Source organism: Pocillopora damicornis, chromosome 11 (assembly GCF_964200805.1).
Source record: "Pocillopora damicornis chromosome 11, jaPocDami1.2, whole genome shotgun sequence".
NCBI classification, from domain to species: Eukaryota; Metazoa; Cnidaria; class Anthozoa; order Scleractinia; family Pocilloporidae; genus Pocillopora; species Pocillopora damicornis.
Window position 1 is genome coordinate 3247396 of NC_142680.1, and position 24101 is coordinate 3271496.

The window sequence follows — 24101 nt, forward strand, 5'->3', positions numbered from 1 at the left end:
TTACTTTGAGCTTCCCTGGATTTCAATTCAATTCAAATTGTGCCTTTCATTTCTCCTTATTGATACTTAAGCATAGATTTTTAGCCCTTGGAGATTGATAACAACTGAAATGAAACGCAAGCTGTCAAACGACGTTCAAGCAGTCAGGGGCTGGCTAGACAACGTAGATGTCCAATCCTTTACTTTAGAAGTCACAGGTGTCGCCATTTTTGTTACTTTCTAATCCTCTGTGTCATTACTTACTTTGGAAATATACAGTTTTTTCACAATTATTTCTTAGAAAATTATAAAGATAAGTAAGTAAGTAACAGCTTTATTTAGGGAGGGTAACACGACAGTATAACTAATAAACTAATGGTCCTCTTTGTTAAAATTTCAACCGATTAATCTTAAAATAACTGAGACTAGCAAAAAGTATGAACATCAATCACAAAACATTTATTATCTACGGTCAAAAATATTTACAAAAATTAGTTAAAAACGCATACATATCTCTATAAAATAACTAGGAATAATACAACGTATGAATATTAATCGTAAAACATCCATCATCCACAGTTAAATATATACAAATTAATTTAAAGACACAAAAACATCTCTGTTTGCAACACTATGCTATGAAATGTCTTTTCATGGCCGAACTGAAGGTGCTAGGTGTGTTTTTTCTGATTGATCACCCTGTCACACCTTACCATAGTCACCAGCCTGAACAACGTTACTTCTATGAAAACTGTGTCAAAAATATGAAATTATTACGATAGATAAAAGGTCATAACGAAGTTTCCTTGTCGCACTCTACCAACCTTGACCCGATGGATTTCATAGCTAAATGCAAAGAACTTCCAAAGCCCACATCTAAATTTGTCAAAACGTTTGCATACACATTTAAATGTTCTTGAAAGAGTACTTGCTCAAGTGGTGAACTCTGGTTTTCATACCAGCTTTCTTGTAATTTTTCTTCATATTTTCTTCTTTGGACTTCTCTATAATAAAGGCTCTCTGCATCATTTAATAAAAGTTGAATGGTCATATCTTCATAGACCTCGAAGCTTGGCTGGTAAATTAGGTCCACGCACGCGTAGGGATCAACAGGAGTGCCCTTGTTGCCGCTTTCTGATTGGGACGATGGTACACCGGTCTCCTCAGCTAGAACGTTGATATAACCTGGCATTTTGGGTTCCTCCTGGTTATTTCCCAGTGACATGTAATGCTCCCTCTTTGAAACAAGATCTTTGTACCCTGCGTTTTCATACATGATGTGCCCACCCTCAGAGTCATCCTTGACACTTTCAACACCAGTTGCGTGGCCCTTAGCCCTACCGGTCGCTTCATCAGAAGAAGGTTCGTCTACATTTATCTCGTCGTAAAAATCACCATCCGATGAGTTAGCGCAAGCAACGCCATCAATGTGGTTTTGAGGACGTCGGTCCACGTTGGAAACCTTGTAGGCTTCTGCAGGGCCGGAAGAAATCGAATCGGTGCTGCTAACTGAACCAGCCGTATGTTCCTCATTTCTTATTATCCGATAGGTGGCTTCTTCATACACCATTTCTGTCGCGCTATTCACTTGGTTCGTTTCGTACTCGTCAGCATCGTTGGACACTCCATCAGAGTGATTATTTGAAGTTGACTGGCGGAATGCAGGGGAACTCGGTGGTGGTGGCAACTGAGAATTCGTGTAATCGTATTCGTATACCTCAGCGGTGTCGGGCTCGTTTTGGCAAACGTTGTCGACATACAGGTATTTGTGACGAGTAAAAAATCCTTGAGAACACATTTTCTCGATATCTTCTCTAGGTGGGTGTTCCTCAGAGTTCGTCACGTGAATTGCATCGTCAGGCTGAGATACTGGCAAAACCGGCCATTCACTCTTCTCATGTTTGTTCAGCCACAATGTCATTATCCATGACAGCATCGGTTCCCTTCAAAAAGTGCAAGAGATATGAGATGGATTGAGATCCAGTTGAAACAAGAAACAAAATCATACCTCACCACAATCAGTATCATTGACTGGAAGACAAGACAGCGATGAAGTAAATGACATTTATAGTCAGTGAATATCCGCGGTATTTTAAAGAATGGGTAAGGAAATCGCTTTCTACATCCGCTAGTAAAGTATACCATACCTTCTTGAGAGACAATCAATAATTGCAATAAAAGGAGGTCTCTGAGTTGGTTCATATGTCCAGCACTGATGCATCAAAATGTAAACCCAATGAGGACAGCTGCTTGGTTGGTCAAGAGGTCCGTTTTCTTTCATATGATCCAGAATCTGAAGGATTAAAAATTATCCTTAGTTTTCGTAAAGATGTAACAAAGTGTGCTTCTATTTCATCCTGAATTGCATTACAGGCTTTTATTGTAACTCTTGTTAGAGTCAAACTCATTTTGGCAGATCTCATTTTCGCATTGAGTGTATTATAGGTTTGAACTTACCTTATCTGCCGGAATATTGTAGTAGGGCAGTGCAGCAATTCTATTCTGTTGACCAGCTGCGAACGCAGAGTACAATTCCCATGCAAAGATTCCAAACGCCCACACATCACTAGCGTGAGTGTAGTGGTTCTCTTGGATTACCTCTGGCGCGCTCCTGTCATGAAAGAAAATTAATCGTGTCGAAAACTCTTTCAGTTAAACACTATCTCGTTTTTTTTTTGTAACTGTCTTCTGAAGTGCACATGTACACATATTTTGTTTTCATGGCTTAAAAAGAACTGTATGAATTTACATATTTGATCGTTCTTGCGAGCACTTCCTTTAAATCCCAGATATTTTACTTTGTCGGACCATAATGACCAACAGGTCTAAAAACCCTTCCAACATTTTCTTTAATCGAACCTGGACATGCAAATTCCCTGGATATTTGCCCTAAAATAGGGTGTTTAATTGACGCCCAGCAGAAAACTCATTTTACATGTAGTATAGATTACCATGTTTCGAGTTTATGCTTACCAACGAACGGAATCAGAAGGTATGACAGCCTCTACGACACATGAGGTACTAGTGGCTTCATAGACACTCATTGGTAGAGATTTAGAGCGACCAAGCCGGCCAACCTGGACCTGAAGAAAATCATAACAGATAAACCATATTTTCATTTATTTATTTTATGGTTCAAATTATTTGCGTAATTTACAGACCTCGTCCTAAAACTTGTCGTTCATTTTATAAGTGAAAACAGAAATTAAACCTTGTGAAAGTACCATTTACTGCTACTTCTTTAAGTTGCGATCCTTAAAGTATTTGCAAGTTTTACGAATAGTTACAAGAGTTGTGACTGTGCTAGAACAGCAGGCAAAATAACAATAGGCTTTATACAATACATAATGTGTTCCTTGTTTACTTGTTTTAAGAATTGTTTGAATGACATTGGCTACACGAAGACGCTTCACCTGAAATATGAAACGTCTAAGCTTACCTAGACTCGAAAGGTGATCGACTATCTCTTTGGAGCAAATTTAACGGTGCTCAGTTGTATTAAGTATCGAATGTACCTGGACACGTCTGTTGAGCCTAACTGGACTTAAATTCCGTGTATGGTACTCACCTTGTTTGGTGCCACCACATAAACGTATTCAGCACGAAGATCTCCGTGCACGATATGATTTACGTGAAGATAGTGTAAAGCTGTAGCAACCTGGCAGAGGAATGTGTTGATGTCTTCCCTCTGACATTTTCTGCTGAGGACAAACTCCTTTAAATTTCCATAGGGTAGTCTTGGCGAGATCTAACGAGAGAAGAATACGTTAATGAAAAGACCAAGGAAAAAAATGAAATTTGAAGCCCAAAACAAGCACGAAGCTCAATTTCCATCGAATAGCACAACAAGGAAATCCCACAAAAAGCTGATACTAACTTATGGTGGGTCGAAAAAAATCTTTAATGAGGACTTATTCTATATTAAAGTTCATACGGCAACTCGGTGGGCAATCAGACATGGTTTGATGCTACTCTGGTTTTCAGATTTAACCGAAGAAGTTTACAATTCATAGACACGTTAGCGTTAAAGTTGCTCAAAAACCTTTTCAGATTTTGGGGCATATTTTTGCCGAGCCTAAGGATCCTGTCACGAGAGAACAACGAACCAACGCCATTTATTCTATTCCTTGCAATGAGTGTGACAACGAATACATCGGACAGACCAACATCAGTTTGGTACACGTTCGAAAGAGCATCAAAAAGCGGTTTTCTTTTGCAAAAAGGAAAATTCAGCTTTATCGGAGCACACATGCCTAACTAACCATACAATTGGGTGGGATAACTCTAAAATCATCAACACTAATCGGCGTTATCACCAGCGCCTTTGTTTGGAGGCTTGGCATATTAACTCCGCCCACGTTCCTTTAAATCGTGACGATGGCGGTTTGCTTCCTGACGCCTATTTACACCTCGTCAGAAAAAAGGCCGCTAAGAAGTGATCATATAAAAGGACCTCTTGTTGCAGCGTTTAGATCACCCCTGATGAAGGCACTAGACAGGAGTGTCGAAACGTTGTGTCTATGAATTGTAAACTTCTTCGGTTACATTCATTAAATCTGTAAACCAGAGTAGCATCAAACCATGTCTGAAGGACTTATTCTGTTAATAAGATTGCTGTTTCAAATATGATAAACTTCAAGCAAACGAAATTTAAATGGGCCCTCTTTCAAAAGGCCCTTTGCAATGCCATTGAATACTACAAAGACTAATGTATACGGCGGAATCGCTAACAAGAAATTAAATTTTAGTGACACCGACTATGAGCAAAGTTGGTAGAAATTCTGATTAGGATGCAGCTGATTTATGCGTCCAAAGTATAGCGTCTTACTTACGATGTCAACGATTGGACTGCGGGAATCTAAATGTTCTATCCGGCTGATAGGAACAAGAAAACTATTGCTAAGGCATAGCAATCTTCTCAGGTGCTGTTTATCTCCTCCAGCGATTTTCTCTTTTATGGCATCCTAATGAAAAGAGGTATCAGCAATTCAGTACCAGCAAATATGATCAATCCGATCAAACTATAGATGCATTAGCGATTGATGCACCGGTGACTTTGAAAAAGCTTAAACATAATAAATTTAACCTGAATGTGCTCTGACATGCCTCACTGTTTATCTCTCGCGCTTGCTAATCATTACAATTTTTCTTATCATATTATCATCATTGCCTTTATTATTATCATGATCAATACCATTATAATCAATATGTTTATCATCATCATTACAGTAATAAATGGTATTGGTATGTTTAGTTGTATAATTTTTATTGGAATGATGGCGTAAAAAATATTTGTGTTCACTAAAAATTGAAGCAGTTTGGGCAAACCTGTTGATAATTTGTTGGTAGATCTACAAGTGTTTCAGGAGTACCATATCCTTGAGGCTACATATCAAAGAAAAAACAGTAAATTCCAGGTGCACAAAATGAATTTTTATCGTTTTTTAAAATAGATTACTTTGGATGGATCGTGAGTAAGGAATACTAACGGTAATAATAATAATGATATGATAATAACAATGATAATAGCAATAAAACAAAGAGGTAAAGTTCAAGTGAGATCCATGATAGTAAAACATCAGAATTATTTTTAATTTAGTATTTCCTCTCTGGATACATTGATAAATGATGCACCAAACTCTTGTGAGTTTGGAAAACGTAGTTACCTCGTATGTATCTTCTGCATAGTCATATTGTTCTTCGTAGATAGTTCCTGAAGTCGATTCAATGTCGCTGTAGTCTGAACAAAGTGAAAAAATAAAGATTAGTTCTTTGCGTGAATTAATGGTTCTGGCAAAACAAGAGGTGAAGTCTGTACTTCTGAGAAGTGGCTTATTCAGCCAAAGTTTATCTTGGTTTTTGTTGCATGAATTAAGTACAGGCATTCCTGCATCCCCCTTAATAGAGCGTCTACCACAAGCTATCCTCGCAGTATTTCGTCGGCTTGCCCGACAGTTCGCCGATAACCATTTATACTCCTGGATGGAGAGAGGCATTGTGAGGGTAACGTATCTAGTCCTAGAAATCAACATCGTTCAATGCGCTTATTGGTGGGCCAAACCCAATAAATGGTATTGAATGAAATTTGTGATGGAACCGTGTTTTCACGAAAAGCTTAAAGGTCGATAAACAACAAAAACATCAATAAGCGGGAGTGAAATGAATATTCTACACGAATATTTTGCGAATGAAATGTTAATCTTTGGAAAACGACAGCATATGTTATAAGTGGGTCGAAGTGAGGTTGTCTATCCGTTTTCAGTCATAGCAAGGACTCGAAATCTTAGCTTAGTGAAGAAATATGGGAGTGAGTTAGCTTACTCTTTACGTAATTAAACCAGTATCTACCTGGAACGGTTTCATACAGCACAGAATCAGTTGATTCTTGTGATTGTTGAGGTTCCTGTAAAAATAAACGCGGAGGAAGAATTTAGCAAAGCATACGACAACAAAAAATGTTATTTGTATTCTCATGAATTTGGAATCAAAACAATATACAGGGGAAACTGAAGCCCAGACGTTCGCTGTCTAGGCTACGATGTTCTGCTAGAGAACTCAGTTTGTTAGGTAACTATGAGTTTCATGCGTAACGCCCGTGTTGCATTCTTCAAGATCAGCAATTTCATAATGTGAGTAAATGGGATAAGAAAGATGGTAAATTCTTTGAGCTCCGAAGTTGCATAAAGAAAAGAGTTGTATGGGAAATCTCTGCCAGAAAGAAAGCTTTAAGGTTTGTAACGATATGATTATGAGAGCAGATTGTATCGAGAGAAGGACTTAACATACAAAGTGGAATTGGCTTCTGCTAACCAGAAGTTGACATATCGATTAACACTAAACGTACACTTTCAATGCTCATCTCGAGACTTGGTGGGTCAAGCCGCGGTTTCTCTTCTCCTGAAAAAAGTCAAATAAAACGGGATAAACAGTTAGGAATGTCATTCCTATAATTTACTGCTTTGACTTGCTGCGATCATCTGCATCGGAAACATAATTTTGCGTTTCCATCGTCGAAAAGGTCATTGAAATATATATCAACTTACGATACAACATGATATCCGGGGATAAAGTATTGCAAATATCGATAGTTTTGAAAGTAAAAAGGACAGCAAGTATTAAAATGAGAAGGTTAAGCATGATCAAAATAACTTGATCTCAAACCTGTTGAAATTTGGTTTACGCCGGTTACGTTATAAACGGCGCCTTTTTCATCTGAAAAATTGCACCCTCTCCGTCCTCCACATAGCAAGACGAATCGTTTCCAACTGCTTATTCGTTTTTCATAATATCCCACAATTTAAGGTCGTGGTCAAGCTTGTGGAAAATGCGTGTGATGTCTTTCCCTTTGTAATATGTAAGTTAAAAATGCGAAGCTTCGGCAGAGTTTTGAAAACTTGGAAATGTTTTTGTTGAGTTTTCATTATAATTTATGAAATAGAGCTGTAATGATGTTGTCAAAGTGTTCACTTTAAGAAATCACCAACCTGAGCTTACTATCTTTGATCGCATATATTGGAATTGTTCTTTGAGCTCAAACAAGCCGATTCTTTCATCCCTTTTTCTTTTCCAGCACTGCTTCATAAGGTTGTATTCATCATCTTCGATGCAACTTTCCTGCGGTAATATTCCCTCGTCGGTCTTTTGCAAAACCTTAAAATAGCACGAGAACGCTTGGTCTTAACGTTTGAATTGTGTAACGTTTAGATTCAAATAATCAATAATAAAGTAAAAGAATGCATCCTTTATCACAATGACTCATCTTTCTGGTTCGATCTTTCAAAATGGCAAGATTCGGGCTAAATTCTCTTAACCTTTTGATATTTTACGGGCAACAGTTATGACAACAAAATTGGATAGATCAAATTTTGTATTGCTATGTAAGCTAGGTATTGCTATGACAGAAGCTTTTGTAACGGTTGTGTTAAAATGGTAATGTCAGTATTACTTTGTGTGAAATTGTATAAATACAGTGGCTTTCAATGTCATAGAACACTATGGTTGAAGTTGTGATATTGTTGTAGCAATTTCATCGTATAAGTAGTAAATTAGAGATACAAAACAATACTGTAATTCTTCTTACATAATCGACGACATTTTCGTCTCTTTGTATGTCTTTATATGGGCGACAACCTAAGGTGAGCGTCTCGTAGACAAAGACTGCAAAGGCCCACACATCAGAGGGAATGGAGTAACAATTTCTTGATAGTGTCTCTGGAGCTTTGCATCTCACCGGCAGTGTTTCACCACTTTCGCCTTTAAATTCTTTTAAGCCATCGTAGTCCAAAGCGTATTCGTAGCCAGATGATCTGTCACCTAAAGATGTGATTAGAGCAGGAGGATGAGTATTATTCCCTTGTTTTTCATTCCCTTCTGTGACATCAACTTCTCCGAAAATAATGGAGAAAAAATCGTATTAACATTCGTCGTTGCTTATCTCTATCAATTCGGCTTGAGTTAAGTGAAACTATAAAATAACAAAGATTATGAGCAGCAGAAAAGAAACTCTGAGATTTGACCAATCTTACCTTCCTTGTTTATTCCGTGCTGCAGCACCCCTAAAGAGTGCATTCCACTAAGCTTGGCAAAATAACCATCGCCAACTAGAATGTTTTCCGCCGTCACAGCTCGATGAACCAAATTAAGCTCTTGGTGTAAGTATAGGAGGGCTTCTGTTACTCCAATTATCATTTTGTAAAGAGTAGCTGACGACAGAGGCTTGCGTTCCCTTGAGCCTCTTACAAATTGGAGAAGGTTGCCGTACTTTTCATATGAAGTTATTACGTGATGAGGAAAGGCTGTTGTGTTGTAGGCGAGAAGACAGGGGATGTTTGGATGCTTCCTTAGATTGCTTAATTGCCACAGGTTGTATGCTTCTGCACGTAGTCGCTTTTTCGCCTCCGACTGTGTTGACGTTTCTTCCTCCACGAGATCCTTCTTGGAGACGGCTAAGACTTTTACGGCCACTTCTTGGCGTTTTAACACGCCGTGGCTGACAAAACAGCTCGAGGTCTTGTTACTCGGCCTAGTAGTTACCATGTTGTCAATTTCCAAAGTGTGTGTCTTGTAACACGACACCAAGTGCTGATTGTGGAGTTCTGTTGGAAGCATGTGCTGGTCACTTTGGTTGTCAAAGAAATGAGGTACAAATAATCTCTTGATGGAACGGTCGGGACAGAACAGCATCCCTCTAGAGAAGCGGTCGACAATAGCTCTGCACTCTGGTTTCTTCCTTGCCTTTTCATCTTTGCGAAGATGAACCAGACATAAACTAGCTTCGAATCTCAATGCTTTGAATGAAAAAAGATGATTATGATTATTATGGCGATACTAAGTGGTATCCTTTCTAGCCAGATCCTTACCTACATAGACACGGACACAGATAGCCCGATCATTCTTAATCCGGGGGTTTAAAGGTATCACGGACGCACCCACGGTTACTCGAGTGGTAACTCGCATTGATTGAAATAAAGTCACAGGATAGGTCTTTTCTTCGTCTGATGCAATTGTCAAGAATGTCGGTCTATCAGAATGAATGGGAATGAATTTCCTTAAGGAAGTCAGCTTTTGCAAAAAGGATCAAAATCAATAATAATCATGATCCCCACCGGTATGTAGCTTTTGAACAACTCTTCCAACACTAGCTTGTCATTCCTGTATTCCTATTTTCCTTTGGGAAGCGGGGATGGCGCGGTGGTGAGACCACTCGCCTCCCACTATTGTGGCCCGGGTTTGATTCTCCCTCCTCAAAACCAATATTCAAAATTTCAATTCGACCCCAAAAGAGTGGAAAGGAATGTCCATTGCTAAACTGCTACTATTATCACTATTATTATTATTTTTAATAATATTTTTATTAATATTATTATTATTGTAATTACCTTTAGTCGCATCCTTCATTGCAATCTCTGATAGTATAGATGCCACCTGCAAACAAAACCTCCAGTCATTTCCTCCTCCACCATCAAGACGAGCCATTAACACCAGCCTTAAAAGTTTCATGGTCCTTCTCTCTTTGTTAATCTGCTCCGGACGTTCCGTGTGGACCTAAACGAATTGATACAGTTTGTTTACTCATGGGAGAGCCTTGAGGGTAAACAAGTTGATCTTAACAGTATTTGTTTTGTTTTTGTTGTCTATCTCTTTTCGAGGGTTGTGTAGAAGGGAAGGTGGGAAGGGAGGGAGGAAAGATGGGGATAAAGGATCTTGAGGGAGAATGGTGAGGATTGAACATTGATAAGATATTTTACGGCATAGTTTGAAGCTACACTGGTTTGCAGATTTAATGAATGTAACCGAAGAAGTTACAATTCATAGACCCAACGTTTCGACACTCCTGTCTAGTGCCTTCATCAGGGGTGATCTAAACGCTGCAACAAGAGGTCCTTTTATATGATCACTAATTAGCGGCCTTTTTTCTGACGAGGTGTTAGTGTTAGTTAGCTAATTAGTGATCATATAAAAGGACCTCTTGTTGCAGCGTTTAGATCACCCCTGATGAAGGCACTAGACAGGAGTGTCGAAACGTTGGGTCTATGAATTGTAACTTCTTCGGTTACATTCATTAAATCTGCAAACCAGTGTAGCTTCAAACTATGTCTGATTGTCCACCTGGTTGCCGTGTGAACTTTAATATATTTTATTTGCGAGAAAAGTATGGTCAAACTGTTGTTACAAGGGTCAACCGGCTCACTAACATCAGAGTCCGCATTGCTAAGTATCGCTGTCATTTGTATTTCAATCACCGTTGCAAAGAGAACCATGTGCTTCCATCGAGTTTGAGATTTCGGCCTCCTTTACGGAGTGCTAAAGGATACAAGCTCATGGTCCGTACTGGTTTTTCTTTTCTCAAGCTACGAATAGATGAATGTCACAGTTCCATACTGCGGTTACGTACGTTATTCTCTCGTTCACTCAGTGAACTCTCTGCTTTGATTAACAACTCCGAAACTTCCTGGGTCGAGGAGTTTTGCATTTCGAAAGAACTGCAGACGTTTACCAAACAGAGAGAGAAACATGACAGAAAACTCCGTCACTTGCTCAGTAAGAGGTCTCCTGTTAATTCAGGCTCATCTCTGAAAGATAAATGGGTCATGAACCTTTCCTCCAAGGAATTATCCGCGCTGGAACGGAGTGGTTTAGAGAAGGGTCTAAAGTTTGCTATTGCTCCTCGCAAAATACCGACCGCCGAAATTGTCGCCGCTGTTGAGGAGAGTATCTCTCAACTCGACGACGATCGTAGGCATTTGGTAAGAGCAGAAGTAAGTAGCGTACTCAGGCGTGCTAAACCTCCTCCCAAAAACATTCAAAAGGATGTTTCCAATGCGCTTATAACTCTCAAAAAGGATCCGGACAGGCTCGTATTATCTGCTGACAAGGGTAATTGTGTTGTGGTTATGGACAAACAGCAATATCACGACAAAGCTTTGTCTCTGCTCAATGACAAGAGTACGTATGCTGTCTTAAACTCTGATCCAACCAGTAAAACTCAAAGAAAGTTAAACAAAATGTTGCTTGATTTGAAAAAAGCTGGCAGAATTAGTGACTCTACGTACAAAATGTTATACAGTAGTGACGGCTTATGTCCACGTTTTTATGGCTTACCTAAAATTCATAAACCGGGAATTCCTTTGAGACCCATTGTCTCTTTTGTTAATTCTCCGACTTATGCAATTTCTGGTTATCTCGCGAGAATTTTGTCGCCTGTTGTTGGGAATACTGATTACACTGTCAAAAATTCCTGCGAATTTACGGATTTCATAAGAGATAAAACTCTTGACGCTTGTGAAGAATTAGTATCTTTCGACGTTGTTTCGCTCTTCACTAAAATCCCAGTTGATCTTGCCGTTAAGGTTGCGGAGGAAAGACTCAGAGAAGATGCTTCCCTAGGACAAAGAACTTCTTTGCCTGTGGAGGATATTATTCATCTGTTGTCTTTTTGCCTCAAAACCGCGCAATTTACATATAACGGCACATACTATCAACAAGTTTTTGGTACAGCTATGGGTTCGCCTGTTTCTGCTGTCATTGCTAACATGGTAATGGAAGACGTGGAACAAAGGGCCTTAGCCACTTCACCGGTTAAACCCTTTTTCTGGAAACGATATGTCGATGATGTTATTTCTGCGGTATCCGGAAATGAAGCGGAGCGCCTCTTGTCGCATTTGAATTCAGTAGAGCCGTCGATCCAATTCACCCTTGAACGTGAAAAGGATAGACATTTGCCCTTTCTTGATTTAAATGTGTCTAGAGGGGTTCAGGGTAATTTAGAGACAAGTGTCTATCGTAAACCCACCCACACCGACAAATACCTCGCTTTCGATTCTCACCATCCTATTTGCCATAAAAAGTCTGTAGCCAAAACTTTACTTAGGAGGGCTGATTGTCTACCATCATCACTCGATTCGAAGGCTGAGGAGAGGAAATATGTTTCCAATGTCCTAAAGGCAAATGGCTATACAAAAACTTTTCTCCGTAACTGCCAAAAACCAGTTACAAATAGTAACGCTCTTGATGAAAGAGAACCAGCGACTGGTTTTGCTGTTATTCCTTACATACAGGGTGTTACTGAACCCATCAAGAGAATTTTGAATAGCCACAACGTTAAAGTTGCTCAAAAACCTTTTCAGACTTTGGGGCATATTTTCGCCAAACCTAAGGATCCTGTCATGAAAGAACAACGAACCGACGCCATTTATTCTATTCCTTGCAATGACTGTGATAACGAATACATCGGACAGACCAAACGCCAGTTTGGTACACGGTTAAAAGAGCACCAAAAAGCGGTTTTTCTTTGCAAAAAGGAAAATTCAGCTTTATCGGAGCATACTTGCCTAACCAACCATACAATTGGGTGGGATAATTCTAAAATTATCACTACTAATCGGCGTTACCACCAGCGCCTTTGTTTGGAGGCTTGGCACATTAACTCCGCCCACGCTCCTTTAAATCGTGACGATGGCGGTCTGCTTCCTGACGCCTATTTACACCTCGTCAGAAAAAAGGCCGCTAATTAGTGATCATATAAAAGGACCTCTTGTTGCAGCGTTTAGATCACCCCTGATGAAGGCACTAGACAGGAGTGTCGAAACGTTGGGTCTATGAATTGTAACTTCTTCGGTTACATTCATTAAATCTGCAAACCAGTGTAGCTTCAAACTATGTCTGATTGTCCACCTGGTTGCTGTGTGAACTTTAATATATTATATTTTACGGCCTTAGTGAAGTTTCTGAATTTGAAACAAAATGGTCTGATTGCATGTGAAGTGAGTTTTACGAGACACCATGGTGCCATATATCTTTTGGCTATTCAAGATCTAATTTGATTTTCAATTTGATCGTCGTTCACTTTTAAATAATGAAGTACAAAACCTATGTACATGGCATCTTTGCACCACTAGTCAAAGGGTACTCTGCTGAATAAAGGACACCTACCTTCCCGTGCAGATAATAAAATATACAATGCAGCTCGCACCATTTCACTCCGGATCTCTTCACCTTTTTTAGAAGTGACAACTCCTCATTAGGAGTGTCCGAATTTGCACAGTATCTCTTGCATTCCTCGAGGTAATTTCCCAAATCTGAACCCACTTTCTTATTAGGTGGTCGCGTAAGATAACTAATGGCCTCCTGGATGAACTCAATAGAGTATCTTAAAATGTCTTTTTTTTTCAAGGTCATCTTACTGAAATAGTTTTTAATTTCCAGGAGCTGTTTCAAGTTGTTCTCTGCGTCAATTTTAGAGAACCCTGTTTGATTCTGGTGAATGATTAACTCCGATAGTATGCAGCCGTATACTGTTAGCCTAAGAAGTCGTATTGAGTCTGCCTCCTCCTTGAATGCTCCGTCTTGGGAGACGATGGTCAATCGCAGTATCTTTTCCACACTCAACAAATTTTGCTTAGCACTTTGAATGGAATCCCTGTATAGCAAATGCTGAAGTTGTTGTAAAGAGTGCTTTGCAACGTCACCACAACCTTGGCTGCTGCTTACTTGAGCAAGGACCCTGTACACATCAATGTTGTTTGCACCAGATTTGCCCCACATTTCTCGTTCCAGGTATGGCAATATACAGCGAAGTATAAAAAATTCTTTTTCCTCCTTCAGTGAACCAGCGGAGGTGTCCATTTCCCGCATAAACTTCTCTGGGTTTTCAAGAAAGGATTCGACGGACCACTGAAAATCGTTTTCACCTGTTGAAGTATAACGGTAGAAAACAGGATCAGAATGGTAATGTTAATTCAAACGATGAGCAATCGCGGTCTCGTCAACCCACAAAAGTCGTCAAGTTTTGGGAGCTGTTCTTACCATCTTACCTTTTTGGATAAGAATTCCATTGATTGGTTTTGGAGTCCAATCTCCCACATTTGTTTGTTGATAATAATTACGGGGACAGTACTCCTCTTCAATATTCCTAGCGTAATAGCTGAGGCTCTCATCAATTTCGTGGTTCTGTGGAGTGCTGGTGTTTCTGTCTTCTTCTGAAATAACTAAGAAATGGCCGAGTAAGAGAATTGAAAACGCTGTACAAAAGCATCTTAAAACTTCATATTTTCAAAATATTACATAGAAATCAATTACAAATAAATTGTACCCATTGGTTGATTCGTTGGGGCACCAGTGATACGAGCACGGGGGCCGACCGCTACGTTACCACCTCCATTTATATTGACGTTTAACTTTTTGAAGACAACTTTGCGGCGTCTGCTTGGCACGTCTAAAGTTGGGATTTTAAGAAGTTATGTTTGTTAATAAGTCATTTCAGCAACATTTACTTCCTTATCAATGAAATATTTTTTTTATGCACTAGATACGATTTCAATGAAATGTGTGCGTTCGAACAAGAACATTGGTTGATGCAGCATGCAACGAATGTAAGAAATATATACTTCATTATTTAATTACTAGTCCACGTTTGTCAACCACAAAAAAAGATGCCGAATAACGAATAAATACCGATCTTTCAACAACCTTACCAGAAAATTCTCCCGAAATATCTCCATAGCTTGAGTCGCTGGTATCTTCAAGATAAAAAGCAATGTAGTAATAGTTTGCTTTTGAAGTGCCTCAAAACACTTTCACTCTCACTTTCACTAGGCTGTCAAGTGTCTACTGATGATTGGGAATTTGAGTCATGCCACTCTCAAAGCACCAAATTAAAAATAGTAGTTGTAGTCATTCAACAGGCAGTGGGTTATTAAACATATGAAAATTGTTCTGAGCCTCTTGAAACTATGCCTAATTGAAAATAATTTTTTTTATCAAATAAATTTAATAATATAAAGTGGCCACCGTAAATACTTCCTAAAGCTGTCGTCTCGAGCGTTAGCTCTTCGTCAGAGCGAAAAATCATGCATAATATCACTCAAGTAGGCAGTGTAATTGTCCATTAGCGCTTATTGTATAAGCTCCCTGTATAATTAAAAGAGTTGTTTATAGCGACTTCATTGAAACAAATTGGTTTCCCCGCAAACCTATCCGGTAATGGAAATACGGAAAGTTAACGCGGGGAGATTTATGAAGTTCAGCCTAATACACACCAAAAACCTTCGTGAACAAGACTCAGTTGAAATAAAAGTTTACCTTAATCGAGCTCAGGGAATCAGCAAAGAATAATCTCAACAATAGATTGGAAAGTGTACACTGCAAGTGCTTCGCTGTGCTTGGTTGATTTAATAGACTTTTCGCCGACAACGATACGATTGGCAGGTGTCTATTTAAATCCCAGAACCGTTTTAGATAGTTCCGTTGAATGACGCAATATTAGACTAAATGAACAAACTTCTGTCAACAAATTAGCAATATGTTGGATTAAGAGGCCTTCATTAAACTTCCTGCCTTCGATTCCACGAATCTTCACCAGGAAGCTCTCTGCATACTTATTTCTGCACACTCTCTTAGGGACGGCTAAAACTGATACACTCAAGCCAAGCTCATTTCAAGACACGATCAGACGGCGAAGCTTAAACGTTTTGAACGGCAAATGGGAAGTAAGTGAAAACAAAACCACTCGCGCCAATAAACCTTGGTTCAATTTCAAAGAGCACGAGTCGGTGCGCAGTGTTCGATTAGGACGTAAAAGGTCGAGCGGTTGTTGAGGTTATCATTGATGATTTGATTAAATGATACCAATCACTCAAACGCATCAAATTGTAACTAACCGTCGTATGTGGCCATCTCAAGTGGTGAACAGAATGATACCAACAACCACAGAAACGTCCATCAAGTTACGAGGCAGTGCTCAACTCCCTCAACAGAAACGATAATGAAAAGGTCGTTAGAGCATAGAGACTATATAACAACTTAGGGGGAACCCCCAGATCATTAAGTAATGATTCCGTGATGACTTCATACCTCAGGCACGTTTTGATGAAGAATATATCTACATACCACATCCATTTCTAGAGTAAGATAACCCTTTTGAGAATCGGTTCAGCAGTCAGGCAAGCCTGGCCTTGAGCAGTGAGATAATACCATGATGACTTAGCTCTCGTCTCAACCACTTGCGATCGTGTGGCTGCTATCAGACCAGTGTTGATTCAAGAATTTAGCCCACTGACGAATTTCAAATCGAAGTAACGCAATCTTCGCGGAAGTCTTAAAATAATTTGATATGGTACCGGTATTTACTATTCTTTTTTTTCGAGCCTTCTTTTTTCAAACTCAATCACTTTTTCGCTTAGAGTTACTTAAAATGGGAATATGGTTCATAACTAAGCAGTTTCAAGCGTAATTTAAGCAGGAAAACCAAGTGTTTATCTTTCCCTGCTAAAGACTGCAAGATACGTCAGCGGAAGCCTATTAACGCTGCGTCATCGTCTTTGCTTTTTTTTCTCGAACTTATGTATATTCAATTGTTAGATATAGATTACTAAGTAAAAAAAAAATAATAATTTCAAAACAGTAATCGAACAAATTTCTTTAAGCCGGCTCCAGATGTTCGTATCTCATAGCGAGAAGGCTTTCAAATGTATTTCAAAACCCCAATTATTTATAGTCACAGAGCTGTCAATTTTTCGCCGTAAGCTGCTTAACGAGCAGTTGTTCGGCATGACTGCGCTTTTTTTTGGAGGGTATGGAGTGAAAATTGTCTAGTACTTTTAATGTCTGCTTATGTCAGGTGAACAGGTGAAATCAGTATTGCTTTCATCCGTTTCATCCATCCGCTTTGAGATACGGGCATCTGAAACCGGTCTTCAAACCGGCTCCAGATGCCTGTGTCTCAAATTTAGGGGAACCCCTAGCTCATTAAGTGATAATTCCGTGACGACTTCATACTTTAGGCATGTTTTGATGAAGAATATATTACATCACACCCATTTCGATAGCGAAATTACCCTTTTAAAATCGGTTCAGCAGTCAGGCAAGCCTGGCCTCGAGCATTGAGATAATACCATAATGACTTAGCTTTCTTCTTAACCACTTGCGATCGTGTGGCTGCTATCAGAACACTGTTGATTTTGTTTTATTGTGATTATTTCTCTTAAGTAAACTCATAGGCGTACGGGCCGGGGGGGCGGGGGGGGGCTGCAGCCCCCCCAAAATTTTGGGCAATTCAGATTTTTTGGGCAGCAAGAGAAATTTGGGCAAAGCCAGTTTTTAAAGATGTTTTCAAGTTTTTTATTGAAATAGATATATATTTTCTATTTTTACCTGAATTTAAAAATGGAAAGCCAGTTAAATTCACACGAGAAAGCGATTGCCTAGCACGTGACGAGCTTCTGGTCATTAGTAAGGGGGGGGTTATAAGTTGATATACGTATTTCTATTTTTTGTGTTTGTTCTAGGGCATTGTACTGTATTGTACCGCACTGCACTAGCTGGTGTTGTAAATTAATTAGAATCAATTTCCGCATAGCTTTGTAAAATAATATCGTAGATTATCGACTGGAGACTCTCAGAAGATCGGAGTCACGTGCTAGGCAACCACTGTCTCGTGTGAATTTAACTGGCTCTACCATGGGCTTTAAGTGCCTAAAGCCAGTTAAATTTACGCCCGTAGTTTCGTAAAAAGTTACGCGACCGTGGAAACTGTTAAATTCACACGAGACAGCGGTTGCCTAGCACGTGACGAGCTTTTTTGTACACTATACATACCAAAAAGTTCGGTATCTACGTCCACTGTTACGGGCATGTGCTCAACCTCGCACTTCAGGATACTATGACACAGATTGAACCACTGCAAAACGCTTTGGGGACTATCCAGGCTCTGCACAACTTTTTAGATGCGAGTCCCAAACGACACGCCCTGTTTAGTGACACAGAAGTACAAGGCGAGGATCTGAAACTGACGCTGAAGTCATTGAGTGCCATGCGATGGTCATGCCGGTGGGAAGCCGTAAAAGCCGTATACGGGCAAATAGAACGTATTGTAAAAGCCCTGCTCACGCTGTCTGCAGACAAAGATCCGAAAACCTACTCTGAGAGCAGAGCCTTGTTGACCGCCATTTGTGACTTGGAGTTTATCTTCGGACTGTGTTTGCTGAAAGTAATCCTGAGCAACACCAGTAGTTTGTGTCGATATCTTCAGGGGAAGACGGTTGACGTCATCTCCGCTCGTAGAAATGCCGACATGACCATTCAGACCCTACGCCAGTGTCGGAATGAAGAAAGTTTCAACAGCGTATGGCAGTTAGCATCAGCAATGGGTCTGAAAATTAAGAAGTGGCTGACCAATTCTGAGTTTGAATTACGAGAGGCCAGGGCACCCAGACAGACGCCATCGCTCCGCCTTCAAGCCCTTGTAGGTGAACGACAAACGCAGCTGACACCGGAATCGCACCACTGTATTAACACCTACTATGCTTCCATCGACAAGGTGCTGTCCGTGCTTGAGCTCAGGTTTAGCAGAAATGACCAGGATATCCTCTTTGCTTTGGGAAATATCTGCCACAGTGAAACACCTGATAAAGAAAGCTTCTCCCGCATTGCTAAGTTTTACAACATCGACGGCGAGATTCTGGAAGCCGAGCAGAAAATGTACGCGAGTTTTCGTCATGTGCGCGGATTGGGCTACACGACTGTTTCAGAAATGCTAGAGACAATGCGTGAGAATGATCTATTCGATAGGTTTCCAGAGTTTTCCAGTGTGGCGCATATCCTTGCAGTGATACCTGCTACATCGTGTTCAGCAGAGCGATCATTCAGTGCGTTGCGCAGATTGAAAACTTACCTCCGCAGCACCATGGGGCAACAACGTGTCAGTAACATTGCACTTATCAACATTGAAAGGGCGTATGCCAACTCTGTAGTCAACAATGACATGGATCGTATCATTGATATCTTCGGTCGTCGAAATGGCAGAGACAGTTATTTCTTTTAAGTTTTAGTGTTTTTTGAGCTCATATGATAGATTCATAGGTAAGGATATTTTCACTTCATATGTAGGCCATTGTTAGTGCATCGTATGACCCTCGTTTCCTTCCAACTGTTTCGTAAAAATTTGGGCAACTTGTGAGAATTTTTTGGGCAAATGGTTCACTGCCCCCCCTGGCAAAAAAATGCCCGTACGCCTATGAGTAAACTGAATTGTTAGATATGAATTACTGAGTTAAAAAAACTCATTTCAAAACACCAATCCAACAAATTTCTTTGAGCCGGTTCCAGATGCTCGTATCTCAAAGCGCAGAGGCTTTCAAACTTGTTTCAAAATCTCAATTATTTATAGACACAAAGCTGCCAATTCCTCACCATAAGCTGCTTAACGAGCAGTTATTCGGCATAACTGCGCTCTTTTTTGGAGGGTACGGAGTGAAAATTGTTTTGTAATTTTAATGTCAGTTTACATCAGGTGAACAGGTTAAATCAGTATTGCTTTCGTCTTTGGGGAAGTTGAGTATTTATTCAACTCATAGATGCCTTGTTTCAGTGCTTCCTAATATTAGTAACCGACAGGAAAGCCTCCTCTTGTTTCCTGTGTCTTGCGATGAAAATTAATCAGCGCATTTCAAGTACTCAAAGGTGACTTCAAACGACCTTTTTTCAGACTCCTACGGGTAGTTTTGCGAGTATTTGACTAATATTTTTATTTTTTTGAGAAAAATCGTGTACTCCACAGTTGTTCGAAAGGTGGTTAGCAATAATTTAGATATGAAAGTTTAACCTGTCTTTGACTTCTCCTGAAATAAAGCGGGTAACAGGGATTACATTTTAGGGGTTTTACCCTCGACCCTTGGTGAGCGGTGAAACCGTATAAAAAAAATAAATACAATTCACTGTCTGCAAAGCTTCAAAACTAATAAAAAACTCTTGGGTAATCCGGCCTCTGTTAGCTTCATCGTGCCTTGAACAACCCGACCCAGGAGTCTCTTTTACTATGAATTACAAAATAGAAAAAGTTTATTTCATTGAGGGTTATCAAGTCCTTCGTGATCGAAAAGTGATAAACAATTTGTGTCAGTGCCTGTAACTTGCTTTGCCACTTATGTATTCCCCTGCATAATTATTCAAATAGTTAGTTCTCTAAATCAAACTCCCTCCTTCAACAAGCCAACTTGTCTTGTCTCTTCCATTTAAAGACCAGAAGCTGTGAGCCATTAGATAAGTAGAGAGTGTTTTGCCACGCTCACTTGAATCTCATTTGCAAAACTACATTGTAGGATGTCAGTAAACACCAAAAGAAAAAACAATAAAGGAAATCGAGGTAATTGGCAACTTTATTATTATTATTTATTAAAACATTGTTAGCGTATCGTTGAAAACGTTTCTCAGAAGGATTATCATTCCCATCCAAGCTTGTTGAAAATTATTTCTGTAGTAACAATTTGACGCGTGCTCCATACGAAATGAACCCAACTCTTTTTTGTTAGGTTTTATCAAGTGAGATGATAACGTAAATTGGCCACGGTAAAGAGTTTCAAAGCTGACGTTTCGAGCGTTAGCCTTTCGTCTGAGCGAATGGGTCTCGAATCTCTTTAAATCAATCTCAAATTTAAAAAAAGTATGTATATATTTATAGCCATAGGCATTTACGAAGTCTACAGCTTATATGACCTTTACGGCCTTACTTGAACAATCCTGCAAAAAACTACAATGAAAGCTGACGTTTATTGGGCTGAACGGGTCGAAGTAAACTTGATCCGGAAAAAAGTCGTGCGCCCCACATTCAAAGGCAAAAAACTTTGTATAAACAAATATGAAAATAAGTTTCGATTCTCGATAAATCGTGATTTGTTTGTTCAAATAAGAAGAAATAAAGGAAACGCTCTACTGAAAAATCTTGAGCGTTAACCCTTCTTCAGAGCGACAGACGAAGGGCTAACGCTCGAAACATCAGCTTTAAAACAACCGAGTTATTTAGGGTTGGAAAGTTTGACTCCTGCACGTTTAGCCTTATTGGGCCAACAATCTTTTCTTCTCCGACAGCCAGCTACATCGTAGTTCAGTTAAGTTTCATGGTGCATGAGTTTCATGATGTCGATCGGAGCATTCGTCTCGAAGATTTCCTCGAATTTTTATGTAAATGTGTGGGGGTCGTACCCGGGATCAGGCAGCAAAGAGCGAACAGGACAAAGCTGTGGAATCTCGCACAACTTGATGAAGTTATTTTTTTAAAAGCAAATAGTTATGGGCGTCAAATGAAACAACTCCAATCCCATGCATGTTTTATGTATGGTGGATCGAGGGAGAATGCTGTATAATCTATGTAATGTAGTAGAACGCCTTTGACGAAACAACAGTGTCTTGGCATTACCCTTTAGTTGAAAGAGATCCAGTTTAAGCCTTGGTTGATCACATCCTTCCTAATAAACAAGCGGCACTTCTTCAGAGGGTCTTCCCCCTTTGGGGTGAACGCACAAACCACTTCTTATGTGCATGAGGGACATCCCAGGAGTCCTGAAGAAGCATACAAACTGGAATTAAGCACAAGCATGCTGTATCAGTAACTAACATGTTCACCGAACCACCCTAGGCAAACAAAACATGATCAGAGGTGGCAGCATACCATATTTTTCCTTCCTTTTCTTTTCTAAACAAAACACCTTGTGAGTGGCCGTAAGATGCTTCAAATAGGAGAGCAAATTGTTTATTTCAGCTGAACTACCAGTGCTCTCTGACATTTCGAATCTGGCGTCTTCTGGATCACAGTTACCAGTTGAACCCGCGATTATAAGTTCGGCGCCAAAGTCTACACGTCCTCCTGGGGAAAGGTAAATATTTATCCGTTAATGGGGGCTAAAGCTGATCTGTTGAAATTGCAAGAAGGTGATCGTTAAATCATCAGACACTGATACGAACAAAACTCCCCGAAGTTGCCATGCTTATCGCGAAGGGAATTGGTGCAAAACGACCCCAATATGTGGTAATAAATTAGTTATTTACACGTTGTAAGGAAAATGGCGCACTGTAACACAGGATACGGTTTGTTACCTGCACAGTAATTACACTCCTTGGTTTCCTTCTGCAGAATTTTCAGGTCACACTGTTTGCCACCACATTTAGGTTTGGGATTGTCACACTTCTTTTGCCTGGTCATTCTACCCGGCTGCCATAGCTTATCACAACAACTCCACTCACCCCACCCTGATACACCACCATCAACTGTACAAAGAAAAGGCTCAGATATGTTCTGCGTTTTAAATAACAAGCAATACGCCATACCAATTAACGCGCCTATTATGTTTCGATGCTATTCCATAGTTCTCAGGCTCCGGCGTTAAATGATTCACGAAAAGTTGATAAGTATCAAACCTACAATGAAAACAGGAGGTTGAATTTTTCTTATCTTTCTCAATACTGTTTGCTTTTGTGTAGCTCTTTGCTTTTCTCTACAAAGCGATACCATCACAATCGATCCTTGGGTTTGTTTGCTGTGTTTTTTGATGGTTTTTCTCATTGGCAATAACTCATTTCTGAAATTTTAACGTTTTTTTAAGCTTTCGTCTATCGTCTCACATACCAGGTGTTCTACTCTGGTCGCGATCATCTTCATTTATCCAATACCATATAACCCCTGGATCAAACATCCCCGGATATATCCAGTTAGCTGGCTTTCCCTCTCTCCTGTCTGTGATGATAGTTCCACGAGGATACCAGTCACCCACAGTCGCAGTGGTCAGTAACCCAAATGTTCAGTAACCCAAATGTTCCGGCCATCCAGGGCATGCACTTCTAAACACCATCATCGCTGTATTCCTATTGGTTGAACTTTTTCACCAGGTTGACATTGGTTTGAGTGTTATCGGTTTTCAGGAATCTGTGAGTTAAATAAACATTTTTATGAGGCGTTACTTAGAAGATTCTGCCGCAGATTCGAATGGTAAAAGAATAAAAGCGGAAAAAAGCTTATGATCATCTCAGTCCTTCCGTGCACTGATTCGAAAATCTATAAGTGCCCTATTTGAAAATGTGGGACGCAGAATTCTTCAGTGGGAGAGGTACACAACTGATTATGACTAATGCGTTGATACAAAACTCGAAATCATCTTCCGTGTACTCTATAGGCGCTTCCCAAATTCCACCCCAGGTTCCGGGTGAATACTTGAAAGACTTGGCTGCACTAATATCTTTTATATTTTATATTCTGCCAATCCTAGAATAGAATAGTCATCGCCTAGCGACGGTTTCTCCACATTTCGAAACGTCACATCTTTGGCATTCCAGTTATTCGAGGCACTGGTGACTAGTAGAGTATAAGCCCCAAGGTCTGATGTCATGTCGCAAAAGACAGACAAGTAATCGACGTCATCCTTTTTAATCATGTAAACTCCGTCGTCGTATGTGATGCCAAGCTGCGTGCTGTAAACCTTGACTTGGTTGCACGAGCGTCTATGTAACAAGAGAACATTGAAAAACAGTTTAAGATGTCTCATACATACGCTTGCTTTCTAAAATCGAACAACACTGATTGGTATCAAATTTTAAAGGAAATAGTGGTTGTTTTGAACTCCCCCCTTTTTTTAATCTTATTTTACCAATTGACTCATCCATCTGGACAAATGCTTGCCAGGCATCCTGAACGATTTGGAAGTGATGTTAAAATAAAGAAGTCTGTTTACATCGGAACACAAACACGTACGAAGGATGAAAACATGGAGCCACAGCTTTCCAGATTCACTCTACAACCTTGAAGCTAACTTTGTGAAAAAAATTGTCCATTCCTTATAATCCTAAGCACTAGGAAACGA

At 39.8% G+C, this 24101-nt stretch overlaps 2 protein-coding genes and 1 long non-coding RNA gene across 5 annotated transcripts; 2 read left to right on the plus strand and 1 right to left on the minus strand.

Annotated features, from left to right (window-relative positions):
- Positions 1–415: 415 nt before the first annotated feature.
- LOC113671143 (uncharacterized) lies at positions 416–16552 on the minus strand. Of its 3 annotated transcripts, none has more exons than XM_089187662.1 (20): positions 16366–16552; positions 16137–16224; positions 14952–14996; positions 14570–14692; positions 14292–14465; positions 13411–14168; positions 9858–10023; positions 8505–9266; positions 8060–8292; positions 7464–7629; positions 6824–6876; positions 6328–6382; positions 5646–5719; positions 5308–5364; positions 4812–4943; positions 3548–3727; positions 2953–3062; positions 2437–2590; positions 2127–2272; positions 416–1922 (listed from the first exon to the last, which is right to left on the minus strand). In XM_089187662.1, exons 2-20 carry the CDS (start codon positions 16150–16152, stop codon positions 770–772), a joined length of 4557 nt encoding a protein of 1518 aa, XP_089043788.1. In that variant the 5' UTR covers positions 16153–16224; positions 16366–16552; the 3' UTR covers positions 416–769. The 3 variants fall into 3 exon arrangements, with proteins under 3 accessions (XP_089043788.1, XP_089043789.1, XP_089043790.1); XM_089187663.1 differs by having other exon boundaries at positions 16330–16482; XM_089187664.1 differs by lacking the exons at positions 5308–5364; positions 16366–16552 and having other exon boundaries at positions 16137–16271.
- LOC149037063 (uncharacterized) lies at positions 13920–15197 on the plus strand. The gene is made up of 3 exons (XR_016181156.1): positions 13920–14034; positions 14786–14849; positions 15073–15197. It is a non-coding gene; the product is annotated as an uncharacterized LOC149037063 (long non-coding RNA).
- Positions 16553–17767: 1215 nt separating the features above from the next.
- Positions 17768–19486, plus strand: LOC149037064 (zinc finger MYM-type protein 1-like). Its single transcript, XM_089187666.1, has one exon. The coding sequence runs from the start codon at positions 18137–18139 to the stop codon at positions 19295–19297; it is 1161 nt and encodes a 386-aa protein (XP_089043792.1). The 5' UTR covers positions 17768–18136; the 3' UTR covers positions 19298–19486.
- Positions 19487–24101: the final 4615 nt, after the last annotated feature.